We start from the raw sequence: 24,355 nt of genomic DNA, 5'->3' as shown, positions 1-24,355 counted from the left end.
GTAGAATTTCTCATAAAAGTATATTCTTTTTGTATCGCTGGCTCCTGTATTTTGTGCCTGGATCCCAAACTTTGTAGAAGCTCGTTCTATAGTGCAATTTGAGTATTTCTTCAAAAAAATCTGGAATCAGCATAAACTAAAAATCCAAAATCCAACATGGTGGGTAAAGCCAAGCCTAAGTACTCAAGGTAGGTTCTTAACAAGGTCAAAGATAGTTGGAGCACAAACCAGGCAATGCTACAAACATCTGAGAATGAAAAAGCCCTGCCATAACATTTAAGCTTATTTCTGGTAAAGAAAAAAAGGATAGGTGAACTGTTTCACATTCACACTATGGTTAAACTGAAGAGCTAAAATCAAATGACTGTTGTAAAGGTTTTTTTTTTCCGATGATGTAAAAACAAAAAAAAAATTTTGTTTCTCAAAGATGCTGATTCTTCTTAAGGATTAACTTTTACTTTATTCCTTTGAACTCTTATTTCAAGCCAATTTGGCATTTTTTGAGTTCCTGTTCCAATCCTTTGTTGAGTGTATCCCTCCAATTCTTTGAACCATGTGACTTTGTTCTACGCAATTGTACTTCAAGGGACTGGAGAGCCAGAACAGACAAAGGAATGGGACAGGAAATCAGACGGCGAACACGGGTCGACACAGGGGTTCGGAGGACCGACGTGAAGTGATCGGGAAAAAGCACACGCGGGCCGGTCCTCACCTCGCCGAACGAGTCAACCGACAGCCTGACCCCGGTCTGGGACTTGTCGTCCTCCGACGCGGGCGGGATGTAGTCCTCGTCGTCGCTCGTGAGGCCCAGCTCGTCCCCGTAGCACGTGTGCACCCACTGCCACATTTCCTGCATCGACATTTGCTGCAGGAAACATCAGGCGTGCTCACAACACCAATGCCAGCATGACACATTGCGATTACAAACAAGATTATATCGTGGGCGTACAAGGAAAACCCATGAGATATTCATATGAAAAAGTCCAGTTTAATGTGTTTCATGAAAAGTATATTATTATGTTAGATTAAACATGTTTCACTACCGTATATATTTTACAATATTTTACAAACACATATGAATATAAAAATCAATTTTTCTCATAATTTCATTATATGGACTTAAAGGGTTTTCCTTGTACGCCCACGATATGGTGAATTGCGATAAAACCAAAACAACACAAAAATGGAAGTTAAAACACACCGTAAAGCACAGAAAAAGCAAGTGAAATCAGCAAATAATCTGCATTTTTATTTGAAAATTCAACTCAAATGACAAAAACTGATTTCTTTCAATATTATTATACTAAAGAAATGTAACATGTTTAACATGAGGGTTGTACGAAATAGATTTTATTTTGTTTTTGCTCTTTTTGCCATTTTTACATTACAGTATTTATACATTTTTTTCAAACACACAATTACTTGCACTTTTATTTTTATTGTTCCAAGTAGTTAGAAATGCAAATTACAAAATATTATATCGTAAAAGAGAATCATGTATCAGTCAAAATAAACTGTTATGGTTAATTAATTATTTCAAAACATTTAAGTGTTATATTTGTTTAATTATATACTATATTTATGAATCATAAAAATTAAAAACAATAATACCAAAATCTCCTGTTTTAAAAAAAAAACTGACCTAAAAATTAAACCCCAAAAATTGTGTCCCTAATTATGATTTTACTAGCTAGTTCACTCCAATAGGTCACACACGCAATAACAATGCAGTTTGTGTGTCGACTAAAACTAAGACAACATTACAGACAGCATCCACTATGAAGATGCTGCCTTTCCCTTCAAACAACAAGACTACTATCACGGAAATCATCCAGCACGAGAAATAACTGTTTTGAACAAAGTTTCAATCACAGTGAATGGTCTTTGATCCGGTCTATGATTCAGCACATTCTGTGATCTGCATTTGCTGAACAGCTTGTGTTCCAGATTTTTTTTGAATGGCTTCCAGCTGTTGACCTTGACCTTCATGTTGCATTACTTAGCTGTCAGCACTATCAGTTCGCTCAGAGTTCATAGTTACTGTCGGTTTTCATTGCAATGCAGGGTTACTTATTTTCTATCAGGTCACATTTCCCATTCCACAGGTACATATCCATAATAATATTTTGAAGAAGAGATCTGAATCACGGATGTGACAATATATCAGACTTTTTCCAAACAGAATACTTTTCTGTATTTTTTTTTTTTTTCATAGAGCGCAGAAGATTATTATAACTTCTTGTAAATATTATTGCACCATATATTCATTTTTCTTTGTTATTTCCGTTGAAACTATATTAAAGTTTTATAATCTGACAAAATCAGTAATCCCGCAAGGTCGAAGTTCTGAACGTAATGGAACTCATAACCCGGAAATCTCAGTCTCAAAAGTATGGGGAATTCCCAGTGATTTTGACATAGTATAATAACCAGGAATTTAAAATTGATTATCAGTTCTTTCTGTACTTTCAGGACTTGTCTACTGGATGGCATTTATTCATAATTGATTGAAGTTTTAGTTAATGAAGCTTAAAAGGCTGACTTTATTTTAATTTTGACTAATTGTGTTTTCTCTAAAATAGATACGAAACTGATTTTTCATTGCCAATATTCTTAAATAATTTTTTTTTTAATTTTAAGTTTGTTATGAAAAGAAGAAATGTTATTTTAAGTTAATAAAACTATGATTTTGCATGCATTAAAAATAGGTATTATTTGTTTAAATGTTTCTTTTCAAAGTTAAAAATTGAGAGTAAGACTGATGAAAAAGGGTTTTGTTCATGTTAGTAAATACTTTTTGCAATAAAAAAAAATGTAACACAAAAGTTTATCTTTTTACTTTTGGTCACTAAAACTTATTTAATTGTTCGTAACTATTACTTATTCACATCGATAGCTACACCATTAATGAAAAAAAAACTACATAGTACCGAAAGTACCCGGAATTCTCTGTTCCATTAAAAAATAGAAGCGAAACTCCTGGTTCTGAAAACCCTATAACGTACTACTTGACCACCTCAAGAAGTCATGAACTCATGATGCATGCACAACATTTATATAAGAGAGCATCAGTTCCCTCGGTAAGTACAAACGCCGCACCTGAAGGCTGGCAGTCTGTAACCCACACCTGCAAATGGTGGTTGCTACTCTCAAAGAAACACTCATGTTTTTACAAATCAAGGATTTAAAACAGACGTATGAATATTTTATTCACATGTATTTATTTTCACTTGCTTGCGTACAATTTTAAAATACTCTGCAAGAAGTAATATCACTAACTACTATTTAACATGTATCAAGTATGCAGTTTCATCATGCATATACTCTTGACAAGTTGTAATTCACAAAAGATTTTGAAATATTAAAGTTTTTACTTTTGAGGGATAACAGCACTGACTGTTATGATACGGTTTTGTTATAAATTTACAGAAACCCTTAATACCACAGCTCATTAAAAAAATTTCAGTAATAAATCAACTAAATTTGCTGTTCACAAAGTCCCAACCTTTGATGTTAAAAGAGAATAAAGCATGTTTTAAGTTATATTTTTAATGATAATAAAAACATTCTGGTAGTCTTGCTTCATTAATAAAGTCTAACTGAAATGTAATATAATATGTAATTATTTATTATCCAAATTGAAAGTATTACAAATATATTTTTAAATGCTTATGCATGCCTAAGCTGTAAGATGAAGAACATTAATTATTATTTAAAAATTCAAATTTATGGTATTATTTTGAATAAAAATCAGTGAAGGAAATCTCTGTACAGAGTTCTAACAGAGTTAAGTTCCCTCATGAAGAACCGGTACGACAGACTTAACTCTATTCAGATGAGCTCAAATTGTAATGGTAACATAAATTGTGATGCTCACAAGAGGGAGGGACTAACTTTACCTGGTCCATGAGAGCATTTTGCCACACACGGAACAACATGAGGTAAGTCTTGTCCCGGGCACCGAATGACGTGAAGAACATCTTCTCGCCCTCCGTGCAAACAAGGACGGCATTGGGGATTACGAGCGCCGTCTTCTCTTTGGTGATGGCAGTCACATCCTTCCACTTGAGACACACCTACAGCAAAAAAAAAAAAAAAAAAAAAAAAATTAATGAGCACTACACCGCTTGTAATAAAAGAGATCACTTAAAAAAACTTTGGCTGCTCGGCACAACACTTACGACTGTCTCCCAGCGAAAGATGTTGGCATAGAAACAGAGGTAGTTTTGAGAAACGTACAGCCTTCCTTGGACTAGAATATCTTTCTGGAGGGCACATGAGTAATCTGCAAGAAATATTATTGTCATTAGTCTGTTATTGATATAGCATAATATTAAAAAAAATACATATAACATATTCACATGGTGAAAATTATTCCAAGACATTTTATAAACTAAAAAGTTGTAAACAACATTCATTACTCCATTACATAAATCCTCCATGAATCAATCAATTAACATAGTTTCTTTAAATGCACTTACCCATGACTGACAAAATGTCCATATTCAAAACTGGTGAATATATCATTTTCATTTTACACTCGTGTGCATTGGCATTTTCAACTGGTTCTGTAATCTGTACCATATATAGCCACAAAATATGAAAAAAAGGGAATTACCACACAAGGGCAAACCTCGCATAAAATAAAAATAACTGCTAAAGTGGTAAGGTAATGTATTTCAATTAAAATTTACATTTTTTTATACCTAACATCTATAGTCAAACTAAAAATTACTATGAAAAAATAAACAAATCTCTCATTTACAGAATAATGACAGTAAATATGTATAAAATAAATTAAAAGCCTTGGGAGGAGCAGGAGAAATGACATTCAACCAGACCCTATTTTTTTATTTTTGTGCCCCAAATTGCCCACAGAAACAAGTGAACTTCTCAGATCAGCTCCAAGGTCTTACCAACCATAAACAGAGCTGCGAATTCAACATCCAAGCAGTTGTGGAAAAATGTCCAAAAGTATAAAGTTGGCGAAAACCACTTTTCTCGCACTCTGCTGCCTAACCCTCACCCACAATCAGCCGCTCCTCGGGTGGCACATCCTTGAATATCCTCCTGAAGTCCTCGCTGCGGGACTTGTAGGTGGGGTACAGCGCATTGTACCAGGACGACTTCTTCTTGACCCGGTCCGAGCCCCGGGACTCCTTCCTCTCCTTCGCGCTCTCGTGGCTGGCACTGCGGTTCAACTCAAAGGGGTGGCTCGACTCTGATGTCCGGCTCAAGCTGTCCTGCAATGCAACACACTGATGTTACACGAAGAACCCTTCATTAACCGAACCTTCAGGCGTTATAGTTAGCTGGTCTTCTATCAAACTCACATCAAAAAAGCATATAATTGCAAATTACATTCCATTTATGTCTCAAAAGTTGAATACTCTCGAAAGATTTTGAATATTTTTTTAATCAACTTATAATTTTAAAAGATTCTGCCAAAAATTTAATGCTACTAGGCCAAATATAGTATGCAACTAGATGCTCATCAAGAAACATGAATTTACAATAAAGAGACTAGTTGAGCCTAAAAAAACAGCTGATAGTATAGGTAAAGATTTTCATTCAATCAAAAAGTCACCCAATCTCAACACGTCTCCAACACCATTAACAGCATCTTTCTCACAATCACCAAATCTTGCACAATTCTCCATCAGGATGTCCAAACTACAGGCGCCAGTCGTAAAACATAACCTTGAAGTCAAACAAACTGACATAAAAAAAACGAGAATGCATTATGTTTAGTAAAGTAAAAAAAATTTACTTTTTGACATGTTGTGTTAGGGAACAACACTATAATGTTGTAATGCTGAGTATACATGTTACAGTCACTTGTCATTCCTACAACAGTCCCTAGCATTATCACTTGTGGGTGTTGTTTGTAACAACCTGTAGTAGTGCCGACATAGTACCCCAGTGTACGAACACGTTACTGCGCAGTAACTTTGCCAGTGCCTGGCATCACAGCAGCCACTGGTATCAGTAGACGCGCTCCCTGCAAGGGTGAGCATAGGCAGAAATGAAACAACAATGAGCGGCAGTCGAAAAGAAGCAACGACAACCAACTGTTGTGCTGGAGTCTCACGCATTAGCGCTGCAGGAGGTTAGGACACGCAGTCAGTACGTCAGTCATCTAGGAGGAGAGGAGGTGGGGACGACAGTATTCTGTTAAATATCGACAAGTTGAAAGGTGGTGTCTAAGACCAGGCTGGGAAGCAAGCGGGGCAATTCCCAGGCCTGCGGATCCCTGTCGGAGGAGACGCGCCAAGTTGGGGTCAGGGACGTTGGAGAGTAATGTCAGCGAATAAACATGCAGTCAGTGAGTCAGCAAGTGGAGTCTGCGAGTGCGGCAGACATCCAGGAACGGACATAGCGACTGGAAGAGCAGCGACGGCGAGTAAGAGAGAGACCAGCTGTTGGAGCCGCGTAACTAGAGCCGAGAGAAAGTCCAGCAAGTTGGTACTCGCAACTACTAGACACATCCGTATTCAGTAAGGAGCAAGTGATGGTCGGGGTAGGGCAATATGGGGCGATGAACAGAATACTTACGCAGGGGAACAAGTATAGTCGTCTCCTCATCATGTGGACTGTGAAGGTAAGCTGATCCAGTAACAGCCACAGAGTCTGTGGCAAACTCAGTTGTTCACAAGTTTTCCTTCATATCCAAAGGACTGGTAGAGAGATGCCAAGTTATAGTCATTTTATTACGAAGTTACAATGTTTTTGGCTTCACGGACATTCACTAGTAGTAATGCAAGTTTTATTGCCAGCAATTAAAAAATGAAATGGAACACGTAAATTCCTTTCTGCAAATAACTCAGTAAAATTTTTTATGCTTCTTGAGTAACTTCTAGCTTAAGTAGTTTTCCACATTTCAGTTGGTAAACAACACAACAAAAAAATCCAGGAAAAATGAGATTGAGCATAAAATATGACATTTATAAAAGTTGTCCTAAAGTGTTAGAAAGTTTACCATTGCACTAAAAAATCCAAAATTAATCAAAACTTTCACAATCTTAAGGCATTACACAATGTAGGCACTTCCTATCATCAATACATGAGCTGGGTTGAAGATTTTAAACTTACCTTAATAATTTATAATCCAGCCCTGAAATTTTATGTCTATATAAATACTTGTTTTATTTAAATTTACATTAATTACAGTATTTTAATAATACTGCAATACTAAAAACACTTAATTTAGGGGCCTGGCTAGTCAGGGGTGTAACTGTGTTAGTGAGGCGGGCTGATAAACGTAACACTTGCTGTTGTTTCTAGAACAGTATCTCTTTTAAGTACAAGGCTCTGAATTGGCGTGCAGTCTTCTCGTCATGTATAGGACAGCTATGAAATCTGCGGTAACCATAATATTAGACGGCGGAAAAATGTGTAATGCAAGGCCCTTGTGTGATTTCGAGAATCTTTCCTGGGTGTTCCATGTCTAAATATTATTCTGTGAACTTGCGTTTTAATGTTTTAACTATTTTTACTCTCCTAAAAATCAAGTTTCTAAACTAAATATGGAAAAAGAACAACCCATCCGCCCTCAGCACATTTTTAAATGCTTTTCGTAAACACTCACCCCTCGGATATCTTGAGCAGTTTTAAAATTGCGTGGTTTCTTCTGAAGCCCTTCACACCCAGGTAGGAGGGCCCCTTAAATGCATTACTATACTGTACTAAATAAAGGGTATGAACATTATAAGAGTTCTCACCTTCATACAAAAAGCACATAAATTTAGATGAAAACAAACACATTAAAAAAAATGCCTGTAAAGATACCTGCATTAATATGCTTTTCTACTGAAGTTCTAAAAGAAATCACATTTTTCACAGACAGTTTCTTTTAAAACTGGTTAGTATGACAGAAACTTCATGACAGAGCGATTCACCTGTGCAACTTGTTCTATTGGCAGCCAACCTGGCAAGAACAACTCAGTTTTGATTGCATCCATCAATGTGTAATTGTTGACCGCTGCAAAGCTATCTGAGCTGAACTGATAAGATAGGCCTCCCCTCTAGTTATCACAGAGTGAAAGCAATGGATGACACTAACTCCACAGAGCTCGCATGGCTCGTGAACACATGCAGCTTAGTGACTTCACTGTAAACGTAACAGTACTAGAGATAACACACACCTACTCCGTCGCACACACAACAGAGATTACGCATGCACCAAAAAAAAACCCACCAATTTGCCTGCCTCATCTACTGAAGTAAGTAGCCAAAACAAGATTTTGAACTGTGCTTGAAGTATACAGAGCTCAGAATTAGTCCTATGTTAACTAATATAAAGTACATTAGTACACTGCAAAAGTACGTCCAAACAATTGTTTTCTGCATATTAACTAATAATATTGTCTGTTTTGCCATGCTAACGTTTTTAAGTCAAAGGAAGACAAAAGATAAATTCTTAACATGTAATAAAAATAATGCCAATTAGTAACAGAAAATAAGAAGCCTCCACTAAGTATTCAAAACATGGTAAATGCTGAACTGCAAATAGAAATACAAATAGCCAATGACAATCATGGATTCAATGAAACTTGCTATCTCCCATAGCTAAACTTGTATTTGAGTTTGATCATCCCAAGATAAGACTCTATTGTTCCCAGAAAAATACAGAGAATTGTAAAAATGAACAGTGTGGAGACATACTGACGACTACCACCATGTTCACCCGACTCGCACAGGCCATTTTGTCCCATTGCCGTTCCTCCGGGGCCGTGTGGGCAGTGTCACTGTAAATAACGCGTGCAGTGCAGCGGAAAGAACGCCCCGCAGTCGATTTAGATATAGCTGCCCGCGCGACTATCATGTGACACTGTTGTGTGCATCCGCTGGATATAAATCTATCTGTTTATTTACTTATCGGATGTATTTGTAACAAGTTTTGTAGTTTTTAAAATGTTTCTTTAGTTAAGTCATTTGTTATTCACCGTGCACTTTCATTCATGCAATTGGACTGGACTGTCTCTTGTTTCCCGCGCACTTCGCGGAGCAAGCTCAGTTGTCTCTATCTCGGCACAGAGGCTGGATGCGCTCGTGCTAAACGTGCAAACTATTTTTCTCGCCATTAATTTCACTTGGCATTTTGCCAGGCGGGCATGTAGTGATACTGCAGGATGCATACCTTCAGGGGCCCTCTGCCCAAGCTTACTAGGTATTATTGTGTTGGCATAAATGGTGCACGTGGCACCACGGACTTGTGTAACGTATTTCATGTGAACAGCTCGTCTCTTGTATCATAATTATCTGGGTGTAACATTTGCGTCTTCATTAAGAACCACATTTCCTATCATGTTAATCAGTGAGGTAAGTTTTGGTGTAGTACTCAATTCCATCATACATGCCACCATCAGTAAGAAACTAGTACCGTGGGCAATCAGTGTGTTGGAACGTGCTGCGACACTCAGACGTGAAGGGCCAGTTCCGCAAACAGCACCGTGTACAGAGTGGTTTTGTGCAGTAAAGAAACGTCATACAAACTGTGTCTACCGTTATTTCTCATGGCGTCCCGAGTGGCCAATAACTCGGGGGTTCCCTGCTGCAATGTGGCCCCCACCTACCCTCTGAGAAACAGTGCACCGCTAGTAAGCTGGCGCACGGGACTCGAACCCGCGATTCGACCATCACCGGGGAAGAAGGCAGAGCATGTCAATACAATGGAGCAGCAAAAAGCTTTTCTGGAAGAGGCACTCTTTGGGTTCGTGACTGTTGGAAACTGAATATGTGAAATTCCATTTTGTTTGCCAAAGTACCAACTTGATGAGACTCACCCTTTGAAAATTAACTGAAGCCCTGGTGACAGGCTGGTACTGTTTGAGGGGCCCCATAACATAGTGGTGTAAGTCAAAACATTTTGAGCTTTGAGTTAGCTACATTTCACCTTTGAAATGTTAAAATTATTAATTGGTACTTTAAATGTATATGTATCTGCAAAATTCCTGACTTGCACCACTGTGTCATGACCACAAACAGGAGAACAGTGATGCAAGACCACACAACTCACCTCTGCAGACTCGGGCCTCTCGAGAAGGGACGCTTCCTTGTAGCTGCCCACGGAGATGTCCCCACGAGAGCTGTCCCTCTTGTGCTGCTGTCTCGGGGAGGGCCGTGGGCTCGCCTGCGGGCTGGAGCTCGGACTAGATCTGAAGTGACATTGAGGGTCCCGCCCAGTCAGGGATGTGTTTGTGTTGATGAGGCGGGATGATAAGCGTGATCCTTGCTGGTGCTTCTAGTGCAGTATCAAGCGCAAGTCATGCATCATGATATCTGAGCGGTAACCATAAAATTATATGGTGGGGAAATGAAGATAAAGATGTAATGCAAGACCCTTGAGTGCTTTCAAGAATATTTACCCGATGTTTCATGTCTAAAAATTATTCTGAAAAACAATTGCTCTAGCCATTTTTACGCTCCTATATATATAAAAAAAACACACAAACAAAAAGATTACTCATCCATGCTCACCATATTCTTAAATACTTTTTTTGTAAACCGAGCCCCACTAGGACACTCGGATAACTTGGGCAATTTTAAAATTTAATATTTTTTTTCTTCTTCTGAAACACTATACACCGTGTGTGCGGCCAGATAGGTGGGGCAATTAACAACTGACAGTTACAAGTATCACAGTTATTTTCACCCTCAGTTAGTACACGCGCTTCTGCAACGAGACCTGTTCACATCTGACGAAACAGAAGTACATAAATTCACAGCTAGTAACCATTGCCTATTCAACTGTAATCAAAAAGTTCACTGAATGGAAAACAACGTGAAACGGAGTGAAACTGAGATTCTCTCCGCAGCTTCAGTGATGACGCACACGTGGAACTACCGACCTGGGATCCAAGCTGTTGGGATGGCCTGATGGACATGGGGTTGTCGGCAGGGTCATCGAGCTGATGCTGCTGCCAATCAACTCGTGACTGGACAACAGCAGGTTCTCCACAGACTTCCGCCTGCAACATCACCGTCGACCGCTCTGGTTCCGACACCGCTCCATGCCGAAACATCGCAGTCTCGCGTCGTGCTGCACCAGCTCCTAATTAGTTTTGTATCAGAATTGCTGGGTATCACACAGTGAAAATATTCACTAGCCGCTTGAGAAGGCTAGTTTTACATTGGTGTGCTTCAGGTAAGACTCTGACATATGCCCCATGCTGTACCAGGTGTTCTGTGTAGTTAGGCCACATCCCTCCTACTAGGCAAGGACGGGTCCCGACCTCACCGTCGATGTCCGGTGAGGAGTTATTCGGCAAAGGTCGTGAATTTTTAAGCAACTAGACAGTACAAGTACAACTTACGTCTTCTTGAGCCTCGGTGCGTAGCCGTACGAGGTAAAACACTACATTTACCTTGCAGCGTGGATAGCAAGCGGGAAGAGAGAACAGCAGGCAGTGTGTCAACATTGGCTACGACGGAGCACTCATCATGCTTCTGTCATGCGCTTCCCCATGATTGGCCAACCACAAGTATTTCTTATTTGATACTGTTGTGCTTTACAGGCAATGCTATTCATTGATATCTTCTTTCAACTCACAAGAATTACGTACCCATAAATATATATGAACTATGAAGGAAAAAAAATATCCCAAAACCAATAATAATAAACAATTTTTTCTGCCATTTTATATTCAATTTAATTTTTTTTTTTCATGTTGTAGCGCATGAAATTTATTATATAGCTAATGGAAGATGCTAAGAATATGAAACATAGTGGCAGTTATGCAAGTAAGTTTATCATAAGTTATGTTTAAAACTGTTTATATCAAAATAAATATTACTTTATTCTTTTTAAAAAATTACAAATATTGTTTTACAGTTGCAACTTTTTGATTGCATGTAAAGGAAGAAGTGACATAGAGGACCACAGTGGTAATGCAAAATATATATTAGCTGGGGCATATTCCTCCTCCAGATAAACTTTTCATCAAAAACAAATCTAAAGAGAGGAAATTAGCTGCAGCAGAGGCTACATTTGCTTTCCACGCTCTGAAACATCACCATTCGCACAATTCCATGACATGTACCAGCAAACTGTTTGTGGAAATATTTGGGGACTCTAAAATTACAAAAACATATACAAATGCAGATACGAAAATGGATGTTCTAATAAATTATGTGGTTTCACCTCTCACTCAACTGGATTTGAAGGAAAACATTGATAAGTGTAGCTAGTTTGGAGTTAGCCCAGATGCTAGTAGTAATCATAAATACAAAAATTTTTTCAGAGATTTTACAATATTTTTAGAAAGAGGAATGGATTTTACTAACATTAATATTGCTCAATGTTGAAGAATCCACAATGACTTCATTTTAATTTTATCAATACTTAGCAACTGCAAATATTTAAAACTCACAAAATTAAAAAAGGTTGGTTATTTGTTTCAAGTGAGAAAAATACTGTTGATTTTATTAACTCATGAGTAACTTTAAGAGTACCTATTTATTACTAAAATAATCATTATTAATTGAAAAATCTTTTAATTAATTCTGAACTCAAACTTAAAACCACTCAAACTTTTCCAATATCATTAACTAAAGGATATAATTTTTTTTACTTGCTTTTATAAAAAATATAAAAAAATGCAGTTCATACTGGTTACAACATAAACACTTGTACTCTCTTGTGCTGTAAGCTACTTACTCAATTCATACCAAACACTAACCACAGCTAAACTCCAGTACTGCACACCCTGCTGAACCTGAAATTGCTGTCTAGGCTACTGCCACATTGACATTTGGGATCTCCAAATCACGCGATACTCCGTTGAAAATGCAATAAACGTCTGCGATCAATGTCTCCAGACTAGTTCTCTGGGAGGCAAACCGTAAACTTTACGATGTGGCTACTATAAATATCGGCTATGCGATAATTTTAATCCTTGGATTCTAGTTTGCACTTTACTACTATATTACCCTTATACAAGCCCAGAAACAAGAACGAAAGTAATATTGTGATTCACACATTCACACTGTACCGTTGGAACTATGGACACCTCTGAAATACTCAAGTTAGGCTGCAGTTACACGACAGTTGCAAGGGAAATTGTATCTGCAACTTTCCAATTTATACTAAATTCCTTTACAGATTTTGTTTATATTATATATATATATATATATATATATATATATATATATATATATATATATATAATAGACACACACACACACAATTTTGGGAAAGAGAGAAAATATGACTTTCTTAATTGTATAATTTTATTTACTTACAATTTAAAATCTACTGCAGTTATTTATATAAAGCTCTTATTAATCTTTAGAACAAATTCTAACATAAAATTTAATTTAATTTATACATCATTTCTTTGGGTAATTTTTGAGAAATAATGTTCAACTTTGAGCTTCCATATCTATACTGTTTCATACTCATTACAGGTATGTAATGTAACAAAATTCTTTGGCCACTGATATTTAATTGTTTTGTCTTTAGTTTTTGCAGCATAGCAATTATTCTGTGCACTGTAATTTAATTGATATTAACTAAAGGCTTTTTATTAACTGATTTGTAATTTCATTAAAAAAAAGAGATTTTTTAATATTTTTCTTTTGATTTGTGAACACAGCAATGTAAACTAATGTCACTTACAGTAAATAAAAAGAGCATAGGATATACCAATCTCAATGCAGTATAGGTATATGATACATACCAGTTATATTTAATAAAGAAATAAATAGGCAATAGGTGTTATTAAAGATTATTGCATAAGAAAGCTTTGTTATGAAAACATCCATGGATATTTACTTAGGTAAATGTTATTAATTAATATTTGTCAAAATTTATATGTTTTTATTTGTGAAATGTGAATTAAGTGTTAGAATTATTGTATTGCTAAATAATACAAAATCATTACATCGTACACTAATTTATCAGAGTGTACAATAAGAAAAAGTCCCTTTCGGCATAGCCTACAGGCGTAGGTAGATTTCAAAGTACCTATATCTTCTGGAAATGTTCTGGAAAAGTCTATAAATTTCTGGCACATTTTAAGAACTAGCTTTAAATGACATCCTACATCTTCTCCAATATTCCAAAATGATCGATAAAACATTTACTCAGATTCCATGCAGGGAAAATGATTTGAATGTTTTTAACTCAATTCATCCAGCATTGAATAGCTTAGAACGAATTTCATATCAACCTACTAAGTAAGTTATGAATTTCTTTGACCTTCTAACATTATTTTTATCCCTTACACTAATATGTATTCTTATAAAAATTTTCTTTAGATAATATTAAGATGATTTGAAATAAATTCAAACATATTTGATAGTAAAGAATTTTTTTATTTTTTTATTTCAACCCTTGTTTTTATGGTAATAGCTTGTTTCACTGAAAACTGTTTCAGTTAAAGATTTGAGATAATGTTTAGAATATTTACCAAAAAAAACTATAACAGATTTGATAGTATACCTACTAAAAATATTACAATTTTTTTTGTCATGTTATTCCCACCCCTTGCAGTAATGGTTGGTTACATAAATATATACTTTTAGACAATATTAAGAAAGTTAAAAATAAATAAGAACTGATTTGATAGTGTAAATGGTATAGGCATTTTATTATTTTATTGTAACCCATGGTTTTCTCCACCCTTTGTGGTAAGAGTTATTATTAGATTAACAAACAATTTGAATAATTCGATGGATTGCTTACTACTAACGGAATAATGATTTTTTTGTTCTCCAACTCTTGCTTTTTCCACCCCTTGCAGTTATGTTTGATCATATTAATATTTTATTTAGACCAATATTTTCGGTATTATTCCTAAGAGTTATAATACATTCAAACGGATGCGATATTCGTCATATTATGGGAGTTATAGCAATTTTTCTGTTAAAAAAAAAAAAAAAAAACTCATTTCCATCCCTTTGGTAGAATTTTACCCATTAACAAACTTGACCGAGATTTTCCATTATTATATTTTATGTATAAGTTTGGAAGTGATTTGTACAAAATAACAGCAGTTATCATGACAATAAAACTGTGATTTAGATATATAAAAATATAAACTGTAATGGCTACAATAGGTAGTCTTTCTTAGAAATTGATCTAAAAATGATTTTTTTTAAAAATAAGTTGCTGAGCTGGTGTTTTTAATATTGGTAAGTAATGGATGTATAATTTTGCATCAATAAACCATTGAAAAAAAAAGTAATCAGCAAAAATTTTGCATGAAGGAAAAAAAAGTTTTAATTTAGCTGGTACATTAGAAATATCTAAATAATCACTATTAATACAGAAGAAATAGTTTTTATAGAACACCTTTGCCTGCTGTTTGCTTTCAAATTCTTTCCTCCGTTGGTGAGAATGATATATTTTTAGAATATTTTAGGATTTGAAAAGAACGGGGGAAAGGGGAATTTTCCGTATAATATATTTAAAAAAAATTAGCACTTGATCTATGAATACATACAATATTACCCTTTAAATATGTTTTCCCTGTTACTAAGTCTAAATTTCTAAGAATTTTGAAAAACTTCTTAAATGAGATTCGAAACTTGAAATGAAACTTGACCAAAATAAATTTTATAATTAGTTGATAGATATAATTTTTGAAACATCAATTAGACACTCTTTTAAAACACGTAATTGGCACATTGCAGCAACAGCACACCAGCGAGCGGCTTTCACTTGCCTCAGTTCGTGCTCTATTTACCCCACGACCAGAGACCATCACTGCCGGCTGTGACTCAGCAGCGAGCGATGCGGGCAAAAACACACAGTCACTCCAAACTTGGGACTCTGAATTTCTTCACTTTACTGGGTTATCCGAACTCGTAGTAACAATTTTCCTTGATTTTTTTTGACTAGGTTGGTCACACAACTTTCAATGTTTGTGTATTTATTTTCTGGCATTCAGAGAAAGTCATAAGCAAAATATTTTTTGAATGGACATCATAATTATGCTTAAAGCAAGGAGAGCTTAAAAGGTTTGCAAGTTTTTTCTTTGGAGCTAACATGAGGTTGTATATACGCTGGCCTAAGTATTTATGTGCATATGCATGTTTAAATTAATCATGTGATTTTGCTTAAAGAAACAAACAAAAAAAAAAGATTAAAATGAAGGACCCAAAGACGGTACAAAATTTATAAACAGGGCAAAGGATGAATAATGGAAACCGTTGCATTGTGGGTGTAAGGAATCACATGAAAAGTAGGCTATTTAAAGCACATCAGAACTTGCAAGTTCCGTACCCTGCATCACATATTTTGTCGCAATGTAATAAATTTCACAAATTTCTTGTTATGTCCTTCACTTTACAGTACCCATCAGTCATTTTCAAGGTTTTCCTGTTTTTTTTTTTTTTTTTATGTTTATAGAACCCAGGATCGTTTATGTTATCAAACCCAAGTATTTCAGTCCAGTTACATTGGTTCCTCTTCGAATCTCTTGACTAGCTACCTATGTACAAATCATTGAAGATTCACAATGAATACGAATGGGATAGCTACAAAACGTTTCCCCAAGAACTTTTAAACAATTCTGAAATTTTATTTGCTTTACTTTCCTACATTACGAATAAAAATAAATCTTTAAAGGTTTGGCTGTGTTACAGCACTCAAACTTGACACAGGATAAGGGAAAAAACGTAAAACAAACTACCTTTGCTCAGTCACTTCTTGAGCTTCTTCCTCAACACAGTACTGCTCAGGATCGGAACTTAAAAAAAGAAACAAACATAACATAACATCTAACATTAGTCAAAAAAATCAAAATAAAAAAAATCAAAATAAACTAAACATAACAAATTAGGTAACAGTTAAACAACTATCTTTCTCTAACATTTTATAGAAAAAAAAATCAAGCAATTATATTTGTGAAACCACCAAGTTATACAAAATACAGTGGTTTTTTTAAATATAAAATAATACATAATACAAATGTAAAAATAATAAGAAGTATTCAGAATTTTTTTTTACAAAATCTACCAAAATTAAATAATTCAGAGGAAGAATCGTTAAAGAACATTGCAGCTGAGTTTGGAGTTGGAACACTGACTATATCTGATTGGAAAAATAACAGAAAACGCATTGAAAACTTTTGTTTGAAAACAATTTCTGAGGACAGTTTGAATAATCGGTGTAAAGAAAAAACTGCTAAACTAGAAACTCTGCATAAAGCATTGTTTGTCTGGTTTTGTGCTGAAAGAGAGCATGGTTTGCCGATTTATGGACCCATCATCCAACAGAAAGCACTCAGTTTGAACAAACAGTTGTCCCTTGGAGACCTGGGTTTTACAGCTAGCCAGAGGTTGTTGGACAGATGGAAATCCAGCATAGTGTGTGTCAACTTACAAGCACTGAAGAAAGCTTGTCAGGTAATGTTGAAGTGGCAGAAAAATTCAAAATGAGTTTGAAGACTTCTTTAAAAAGGAAGAACTGAATGCAGATCAAGTTTACAATGATGATGAATCCGGTTTATTTCACCGGATGTGCTGAGTAAAATGCTAGCCTCAAAATTAGAAGATTCAGCAAAAGGGTAATGGCTTGCATCATAATGGCTTGCAGTAATGCATCAGGTAAGTACAAGATTCCTCTCCTTATAATAAGGAAGTCTAAAAGCCCCAGTGCATTGAAAAATGTGACAAGAGACTCATTGCTTGTCGTTTACACTCACAAAAAAGTGCTTGGATGGTGAGTGACTTTAACAAAAATATTTTTCAAGAATTTTGTGCCGTCCGTAAAAAAATATTTTACGAACATGGCCTTCCCAACAAGGCAGTTTTGCTGATTTACAAGGCACCTTCGCATCCGTCTGTCAATGAACAAGTCAAAGATGACATTTCAGTGAAGTTTTTACTAATGTAATGTCTTTCGTTCAACCGATGGACCATGGAGTTTTAGAAACAATTAAAAAAAAGTGTACAAAATGCAAATGCTAAGTTAACTGTTAGAGGGCGAAGGAGAGCATGGTGTGGTAGAGATGCTAAAATCTTCTAACGTAAAGACTGTTATTTATATGATTGTGGAAGTTTGGAACCAGTTTGGTGGAGAAACTTTGATAAAGTCATGGAAAAAGTTGTGGCCCGGTGTGTGTGACTTGCCAGAAAACAAAATTTAAGAAGAAAAAACAAGTGTGGAAGATTTTATAGCCTTTTTAAAAATATTGATGGCAGTTCCAATGTAGATGAAGAAGACATTGACAATTGGTTGTAAACTGACAATGACATAAGGATATAAAGCGATCACAAAGGAAGATTTTATTGAATTATGCAGCGTTACTGAAAATGAAAATGAAGAGGATTCAGACAGTGTTGATGAACCAGCTATGGTTATGACCCAAACAGAAGCAGCAGCAACATAGATAAATTGAGGATTTTCCGAGTCTAGCCGAAACATTGCCAAATGAGCTTCTAATGCTAAAGCAGATGCGAGATTGCGCTGCTCATAAGTGATACACAAAACTGAGGCAGCAAAATCTCTCTGCCTTTTTACTACCAACTAGTTTGTGCCTATATTGTGTACAGTGTAAATACATATTATGTGTTTTTAGGTGAAGGTGTGCTGATAATAATTTTTAACTCCATTAAAAATATTTATGGTAAGTACATAAGTACATGTTTTTTTTTTTTATCATTATTCCCTCATTCTCTGGATAACCCGGATTTGCATTAATTCAGATTGGCCCCAGTTGATCCAGGTTAATGGGGTTCTACTGTATGTACATGGATGTGAAGCTTAATATCCACAACACCTTCCATGTATGACAGTATCAGTGCCACCAAAGTAGTCTTAAAAGTACTGGTAAAAAACATCTTAGCAATTGTTAAAGAGAACTGAAATCTAACTACTATTATCCCATAAAAAATTCATAGGTTAGGGTAATTTCTTAAATATGAATACTTTATTTTGAAATAAATACGCTCTTACTTAGCATTAATTCTGATAGAACTAAGTTTTTTTTTAATCTATAGTTTTCCCAGCTTTATAGCACACATCACTGTTTTAGGAAGTAATTACTGTCATTTTATCATACAAATTGGCACACAAAGCCCACAAGGTTATATTAGGTAGGTACTTACAGTATTAAAAATTCTTAAGAAATTGTTTTATATTAGAGTAGATTAAATATACAAGTACAATTGGGCTTTCACCCAGTGGTAAGGAGTCATCCCTCTACTTAACCATTCTATTTCTTTTAGCTTTTTTCTGTAGGTCCTTTGCACTTCCAATATCTCCCCCTCAAGCCCATTCCACTCCTGCCCTGTTCACACCATCCCTGTCCCACTATGTCCACTTTCTGTTCTCGTCAGTTTTTATACCAGCCTCCTCCTCAGTAGTTTCCCAACCCAACTTCTTAATCATCACTGATGATCTGTCTCTCTTGACCTCTTCCCGAAGCCTTCTCCTCCTCATACCCATTACCCATCTCGCTGCCCTGCGCTGTAACTTCTCCAATTCTCTTATCTATGTTGCTAGATATGGGTCCCAAATCGCTGCAACATACTCCATCATCTACCTTACCCAGGTGAAATATGCCTTTGCCTTAACCTTCCTTCTCGTTCCCTTCAATGTCCTGCCAATCAACCCCAGCACCATCCTCACCTTTACCCCCCGTTGTACCTGCTTCCCCATCCCAGGTTGTTCTGTAGCATTACCACTACTTACGTGTAATAACCTGCCTCCCGTACCTCCTACCCTTTCCAGTATCTAAGTACTATAAAACAGTGTGCCTTTTGTGCATGCTACGTTAAGTAACACACTAACATCACAGTGATAACTTTTTTTTTTCACAAAAAATATTAAACAGGTTACAACTTGGTAAGAATAATAAACTTGTTTATTCTTTAAAACTTACATTAAACCTGCAGCAGAAATATGGCTTTCTCCGTCCTTCATAATAGAATGGTAAAAAATAACTTAGGACCCTAAGTCCTAGTCACACTTTATTATCATCTCTTCCATTAATTCTTCAAAAAGTACGTTCTCTAAAACAAACAGTTAAAGATAAACAGATACACTATGACAAACAACTTGCGGATATACCGAACACTGAGCAGCTGAGATAATACACAATAAACGTCATTAGCAGGCCCGAAAAAAAAAAAGCACCACCTTAAATTTCTCCGAGCGACTAAAGGGGAAATATTCACAGGATAATATTTGACTTAACGATATACGTACTAAAACTAATATAAGGCTCTTTATCTGTTTTATATTTTTGTTATTCAGACGTTTTCACTTAGTTATTAGGTTACTACAAACATTGCCTCCCTTTCACGGAATTTTGATTTTAAAATATTATGTTTTCGTTCTTCAACTGTTAGCAAGACTAGCGAATGTAAACATTAAAGCATTGACACGAGGAATTCGTAGTGGTATTACTATAAATGTATAAGTAAAATATTGTGCCGCGTAGTAGTAAATATAAGCATTCAATGAATTACATCAGTGACGTTGTATTTATGTTTATCCTGTCATATATTCGTATTTTATGGGATAAATTGAGTCCGTTTTTAAAGACCTTGACTAGCAAAGCAAAACATGCTTCTGTTGACTCTGACAGAAAAATATTAAATATTCTACACAAAAGCACGAATTTCATCGTCGTGAATAAGGATTACGATGTTGTAATAAATTCTGATGACCCTTCTGTAGAGGTAATTGATTTAGTTATTTTTTCAACTTATTATTTTTAGAATCGAGATATTGTATTGCATTATTGCATACATGTTTTTCTGTCTTTTGGCTTGTTATTTTGACAGTAGTTTTCAAGGGGAGGGATGCATCAGGAAAAAACATCTTATTTCCTAATTCTGTAAAAATGCATTGGGATATTTTAAAGTAGTTTACCATTTAATTGGTTGATGTTATGGCAGTTACATTTAAAAACTATTTAATAAATACATAATGAATAGGCTACGTGATACATAATAAATGTTAACTGACCTGACAAAAAACATTAAAAAAAAATAGCTTAGAATAGCTTCTTTTGTGGAGTAATAAAAAAGCAAAAATTTATAAAAGTGCATTTGCTGTTTGGGGGGGAAAGAAAACCCTAGAATAAGTACTCTAGTATAAAAAAAGAGCTATAGGGAAAGTAATTATCAGGGCAGAAGAGTTCCATTGGGTAGTGGTTATAAATTTTGAACAAGATGTCAAGTTTGAAATTTTTGGATACCAATTGCAATCGCATAATAGAAAAGAGTTGCAGACAAATGCTCATTGTCTGACTTTAGAGATACACTCTTTAAGACAGTGCATATCATATAAAATCTTCCTAAACTGTAAAATGTGAAAGTTATTTGGGGTGGTTTACGAGCCCGGTTGTGGCTCTTTCTTATTAGCCAAACATAGAAGGCCTAATTTCATTTTGTTAGCCACTTAAGCGGCAAACCATAAGATACCGGCATAAAATTTCAATTCGGAACTACTTATCGAAATTGAAAAAATTATATTCCCAATCCTTGCTGTGACGTAGGAAATGTTACAATACACGTGTTTATGGTTAATATTTTGTAAAATAATTTTTTTCCCAGGTGAGCTTGCAAACACAACTACACAGTGTTTACCCGGAGCTGGTGAATCACAGCCTGAAACACGACTTCTACTTCGTGCACCGGCTGGACTACGCGACGAGTGGCGTGATCTGCGTCGCCCTGAACAAGCGGGCGTGCTCGGACGCCACGGCGTGCTTCAGCGCGCGGCGGGCCAGGAAGTACTACGTGGCGTTGGTGCGCGGCCACGTGGCCTGGGAGAGCGCGCGGATGGACGAGGCGATCGGGGCGGACGGCCGCGAGGGAGGGGGGTCGGGCAGCCACCGGATGTGTGTGGCGTCCAGCCCCCACTGCGAGTCCCCCCGGCCGGCGAGCACGCGCGCCGTGGTGGCGCAGCGCGGACTGTACGACGGGGCGCCGGCCACCAAGCTGCTCCTGAGGCCCATCACCGGGCGGCGCCACCAGCTGCGCGTGCACTGCGCCAGCGCGGGCCACACCATCGTGGGCGACTACACCTACAGCGACCGCACGGACGTCGCTCCCTACAGGATGTTCCTGCACGCTCTCAGGTGAGTCCTTCCCCTGTCGACGCCACTACTGGTACTTCTACCACAACCAACATTTATAACAACTGGCCACACTTCCTAAAAAAAAAGTATGATTAAAAATAAATTTTTTCACTTATTTGTTGGTAAATATCATAATTTTATTATTAAAATCTAATATAAATAAATCTAACACACTAGAAAATATTTGTAAGGTAAAACATTAATCTTGTGTACATTTTAACCGGTAGATACTAAGATTTGACTTTTAAAAATATACAAGTTTATTGACATGATCTGGCAACAAATATAAGATCTGTGGTCTGTTACAATCAACAAACAAACAAAGCTAATATTTGAAAAAGAAATATGTGCAGTTATTTCCCCCCCCCTCCCCCCTCACCAATTCTACTTATACCTGTGCTGATACCTTGTGTTCGGCGGAGAACTGAATACAGTCCGTTATCCGATATCAGTATCAGGTATCGGAACAGCTCTAATTATAACATTTTCTTTTGTAGGGAAAAATTTCTAGTAATATCAAAATTCAGCCTTGTACTTATGCATGATGGAACATCACACTATCGTTCATTCACATAACATTTGGAGATTTAATGCCTGAGATCTTCAATATAAATTTCAACACTTGCAAGTTTGTCAAGTGGATATCACAGTTGGTACAGAACAAATCTACAGCAGACACCAACCATGTGGTCACTGAGCCGTGCAAAGCTGAGCGGAAACTGTCTTTAGTAAACTGATTGTTTGTATTTGCAAGGCTCTGAACTTTAATTTTTTTAATCTTACAGTTTGCAACTATTAAATATTAGTCTATACTCAATGACCTTAACATTTTCAAGTTCCACTTAGGAAGGTGTCTTAAAAATCTGATAGCTTTCAGTTAGTCAAATAGTAGGTAAATTTTACATGTTAGAGTTTTTTTATGTTATTCCAAATATTTTAGTACAACTTTTTGAGTTCCTCTCAATCTGTTTGATGACTGCTAAATAGCATTGTTTTTCGGAGTAGTCTATTTTTTTTGCAGATGAGCACCTATTCTAAGAAATTAACACTTCAATTATGTCTCATGGTATTATTTATGAAATAAACTATTTACAAAAATTCAGGTTTGAAGTTAAGTATGTTTCATTGTTCTAAGTTCTATGATACTAGTCATTTTGTCATCATGTTTAAAGTTAAATCTTGTTTTTATTATGAATACACTGTTTTAACACAAATATATGGACAGTAAATTCATTTAGCTATGACAGCAAGTTTTCAAAAGAGAAAATCTGTGCCGATATTGCCCAGTATAATACACGGAAATTTGAATTTTGCTGGCGTTCTTCAGGACAAGTCGCTAGGATCATTGCAGTCAGGTGTCGCCAGTGTTCACCATGTTAAAAGACTTGAGTTTCCTATATTCTTCTACTACAATATTTGGTTATTCTTTTGTGTACCATCTGTTCAGAAACCATGGGAACAATATTGGGGATGATTGCTTGTAAGACAAGGAACATAAAATGGTCTACGAATGTACACCTTGTTTGGTAAATGCTTGGTTTGTGTAGATGGTCTGCGAGTGGGCTATTTGTGCGTTTAGGACAGAGTGATAGTAAACATGTGGAGAGAAATCCCTGGTTTGATGTTAGAAGTGTGTCCTGTTCTAACTGTATACGTAAGACATCTTTATTGTATGTGATGTAATGGTGATAATTCTGTTAGGTTGGTGCTGCCTATTAAGTCTGAACCACTAGACATCAGGACGGATGATTCTTTCACAAGTCATGACCCAAGAAACTTGTGGATTCCAATTGAAACAGTGAACACTATGGACACCAGTTTTGAAAAACTTGATAGCGGTGATGAATGAATGTGCCATTTCACATTAATTTTTGTTGATATTTTTATCTTTGTGAATATGCTGCAGTTTCAAAATAAACCAAATATATTTTAGTAATATATACATACGAGAAAGGACTAATGCTTTCATTTCACAATTTACTATTTAATTTTTCTGAAAACTTTTAATTATGTACGTTTAAATTATGTATGTTTGTAAATACACATTTTTGATGAGACCATTGTGCCTGTAAAATTAATTTTTTTTTATGTTCAAGCCAAAGAAACTTTTATAGTAGTAAACATAGTATGCTATATTAAATACGGTACATATAGTATGTATATTAATATGGAGGGATTGTGCCTGATTATTTACAAGCTTGTATGTCTTGGCAACTGATATGATTTTGCATTGTTGATTTTGTATCCATATTAAATTTATTAGATGTACTTACGGACTTGTTAATAGATTTGTTTATATTATATGTGCATACTAA

General features: G+C 35.9%; 2 protein-coding genes across 5 annotated transcripts in view; one reads left to right on the top strand and one right to left on the bottom strand.

The window, feature by feature from the left end:
• The window catches only part of LOC134532731 (protein Aster-B-like), a 39,789-nt gene extending 19,512 nt beyond the window's left edge, over nt 1-20,277 (bottom strand). Inside the window, exons 1-8 of one of the 4 annotated variants that reach the window (XM_063369526.1) lie at nt 19,833-20,277; nt 16,638-16,694; nt 10,851-10,970; nt 10,019-10,157; nt 5,027-5,243; nt 4,182-4,285; nt 3,900-4,076; nt 713-865 (exon numbers count right to left, since the gene is read on the bottom strand). In XM_063369526.1, the coding sequence (XP_063225596.1) occupies nt 713-865; nt 3,900-4,076; nt 4,182-4,285; nt 5,027-5,243; nt 10,019-10,157; nt 10,851-10,970; nt 16,638-16,694; nt 19,833-19,873 (1,008 nt within the window). In that variant the 5' untranslated portion in view covers nt 19,874-20,277. The remainder of the gene's footprint in view (nt 1-712; nt 866-3,899; nt 4,077-4,181; nt 4,286-5,026; nt 5,244-10,018; nt 10,158-10,850; nt 10,971-16,637; nt 16,695-19,832) is intronic. The other 3 variants (XM_063369522.1, XM_063369521.1, XM_063369523.1) reach the window with 3 other exon arrangements.
• Nucleotides 20,278-20,296: 19 nt separating this feature from the next.
• On the top strand, nt 20,297-23,904 carry LOC134532729 (RNA pseudouridylate synthase domain-containing protein 1-like). Its single transcript, XM_063369520.1, has 3 exons — nt 20,297-20,634; nt 21,514-22,040; nt 23,742-23,904. The coding sequence occupies exons 1-3, from the start codon at nt 20,413-20,415 to the stop codon at nt 23,887-23,889; spliced, it is 897 nt and encodes a 298-aa protein (XP_063225590.1). The 5' UTR covers nt 20,297-20,412; the 3' UTR covers nt 23,890-23,904.
• Nucleotides 23,905-24,355: the final 451 nt, after the last annotated feature.

The sequence above is a fragment of the Bacillus rossius genome, chromosome 6 (assembly GCF_032445375.1).
Source record: "Bacillus rossius redtenbacheri isolate Brsri chromosome 6, Brsri_v3, whole genome shotgun sequence".
Classification (NCBI taxonomy): domain Eukaryota; kingdom Metazoa; phylum Arthropoda; class Insecta; order Phasmatodea; family Bacillidae; genus Bacillus; species Bacillus rossius.
The sequence above is the reverse complement of the archived record's forward strand: the minus strand, read 5'-3'. Positions and strand labels throughout refer to the sequence as shown.

What these genes read in the sequence shown, in the direction of transcription:
- LOC134532729 (XM_063369520.1), top strand. Translation starts at nt 20,413, where the DNA reads ATGAATTACATCAGTGACGTTGTATTTATGTTTATCCTGTCATATATT. An exon ending in CTGATGACCCTTCTGTAGAG is followed by an intron (nt 20,635 to 21,513) that starts GTAATTGATTTA and finishes TTTTTTTCCCAG; the next exon opens with GTGAGCTTGCAAACACAACT. An exon ending in ATGTTCCTGCACGCTCTCAG is followed by an intron (nt 22,041 to 23,741) that starts GTGAGTCCTTCC and finishes TAATTCTGTTAG; the next exon opens with GTTGGTGCTGCCTATTAAGT.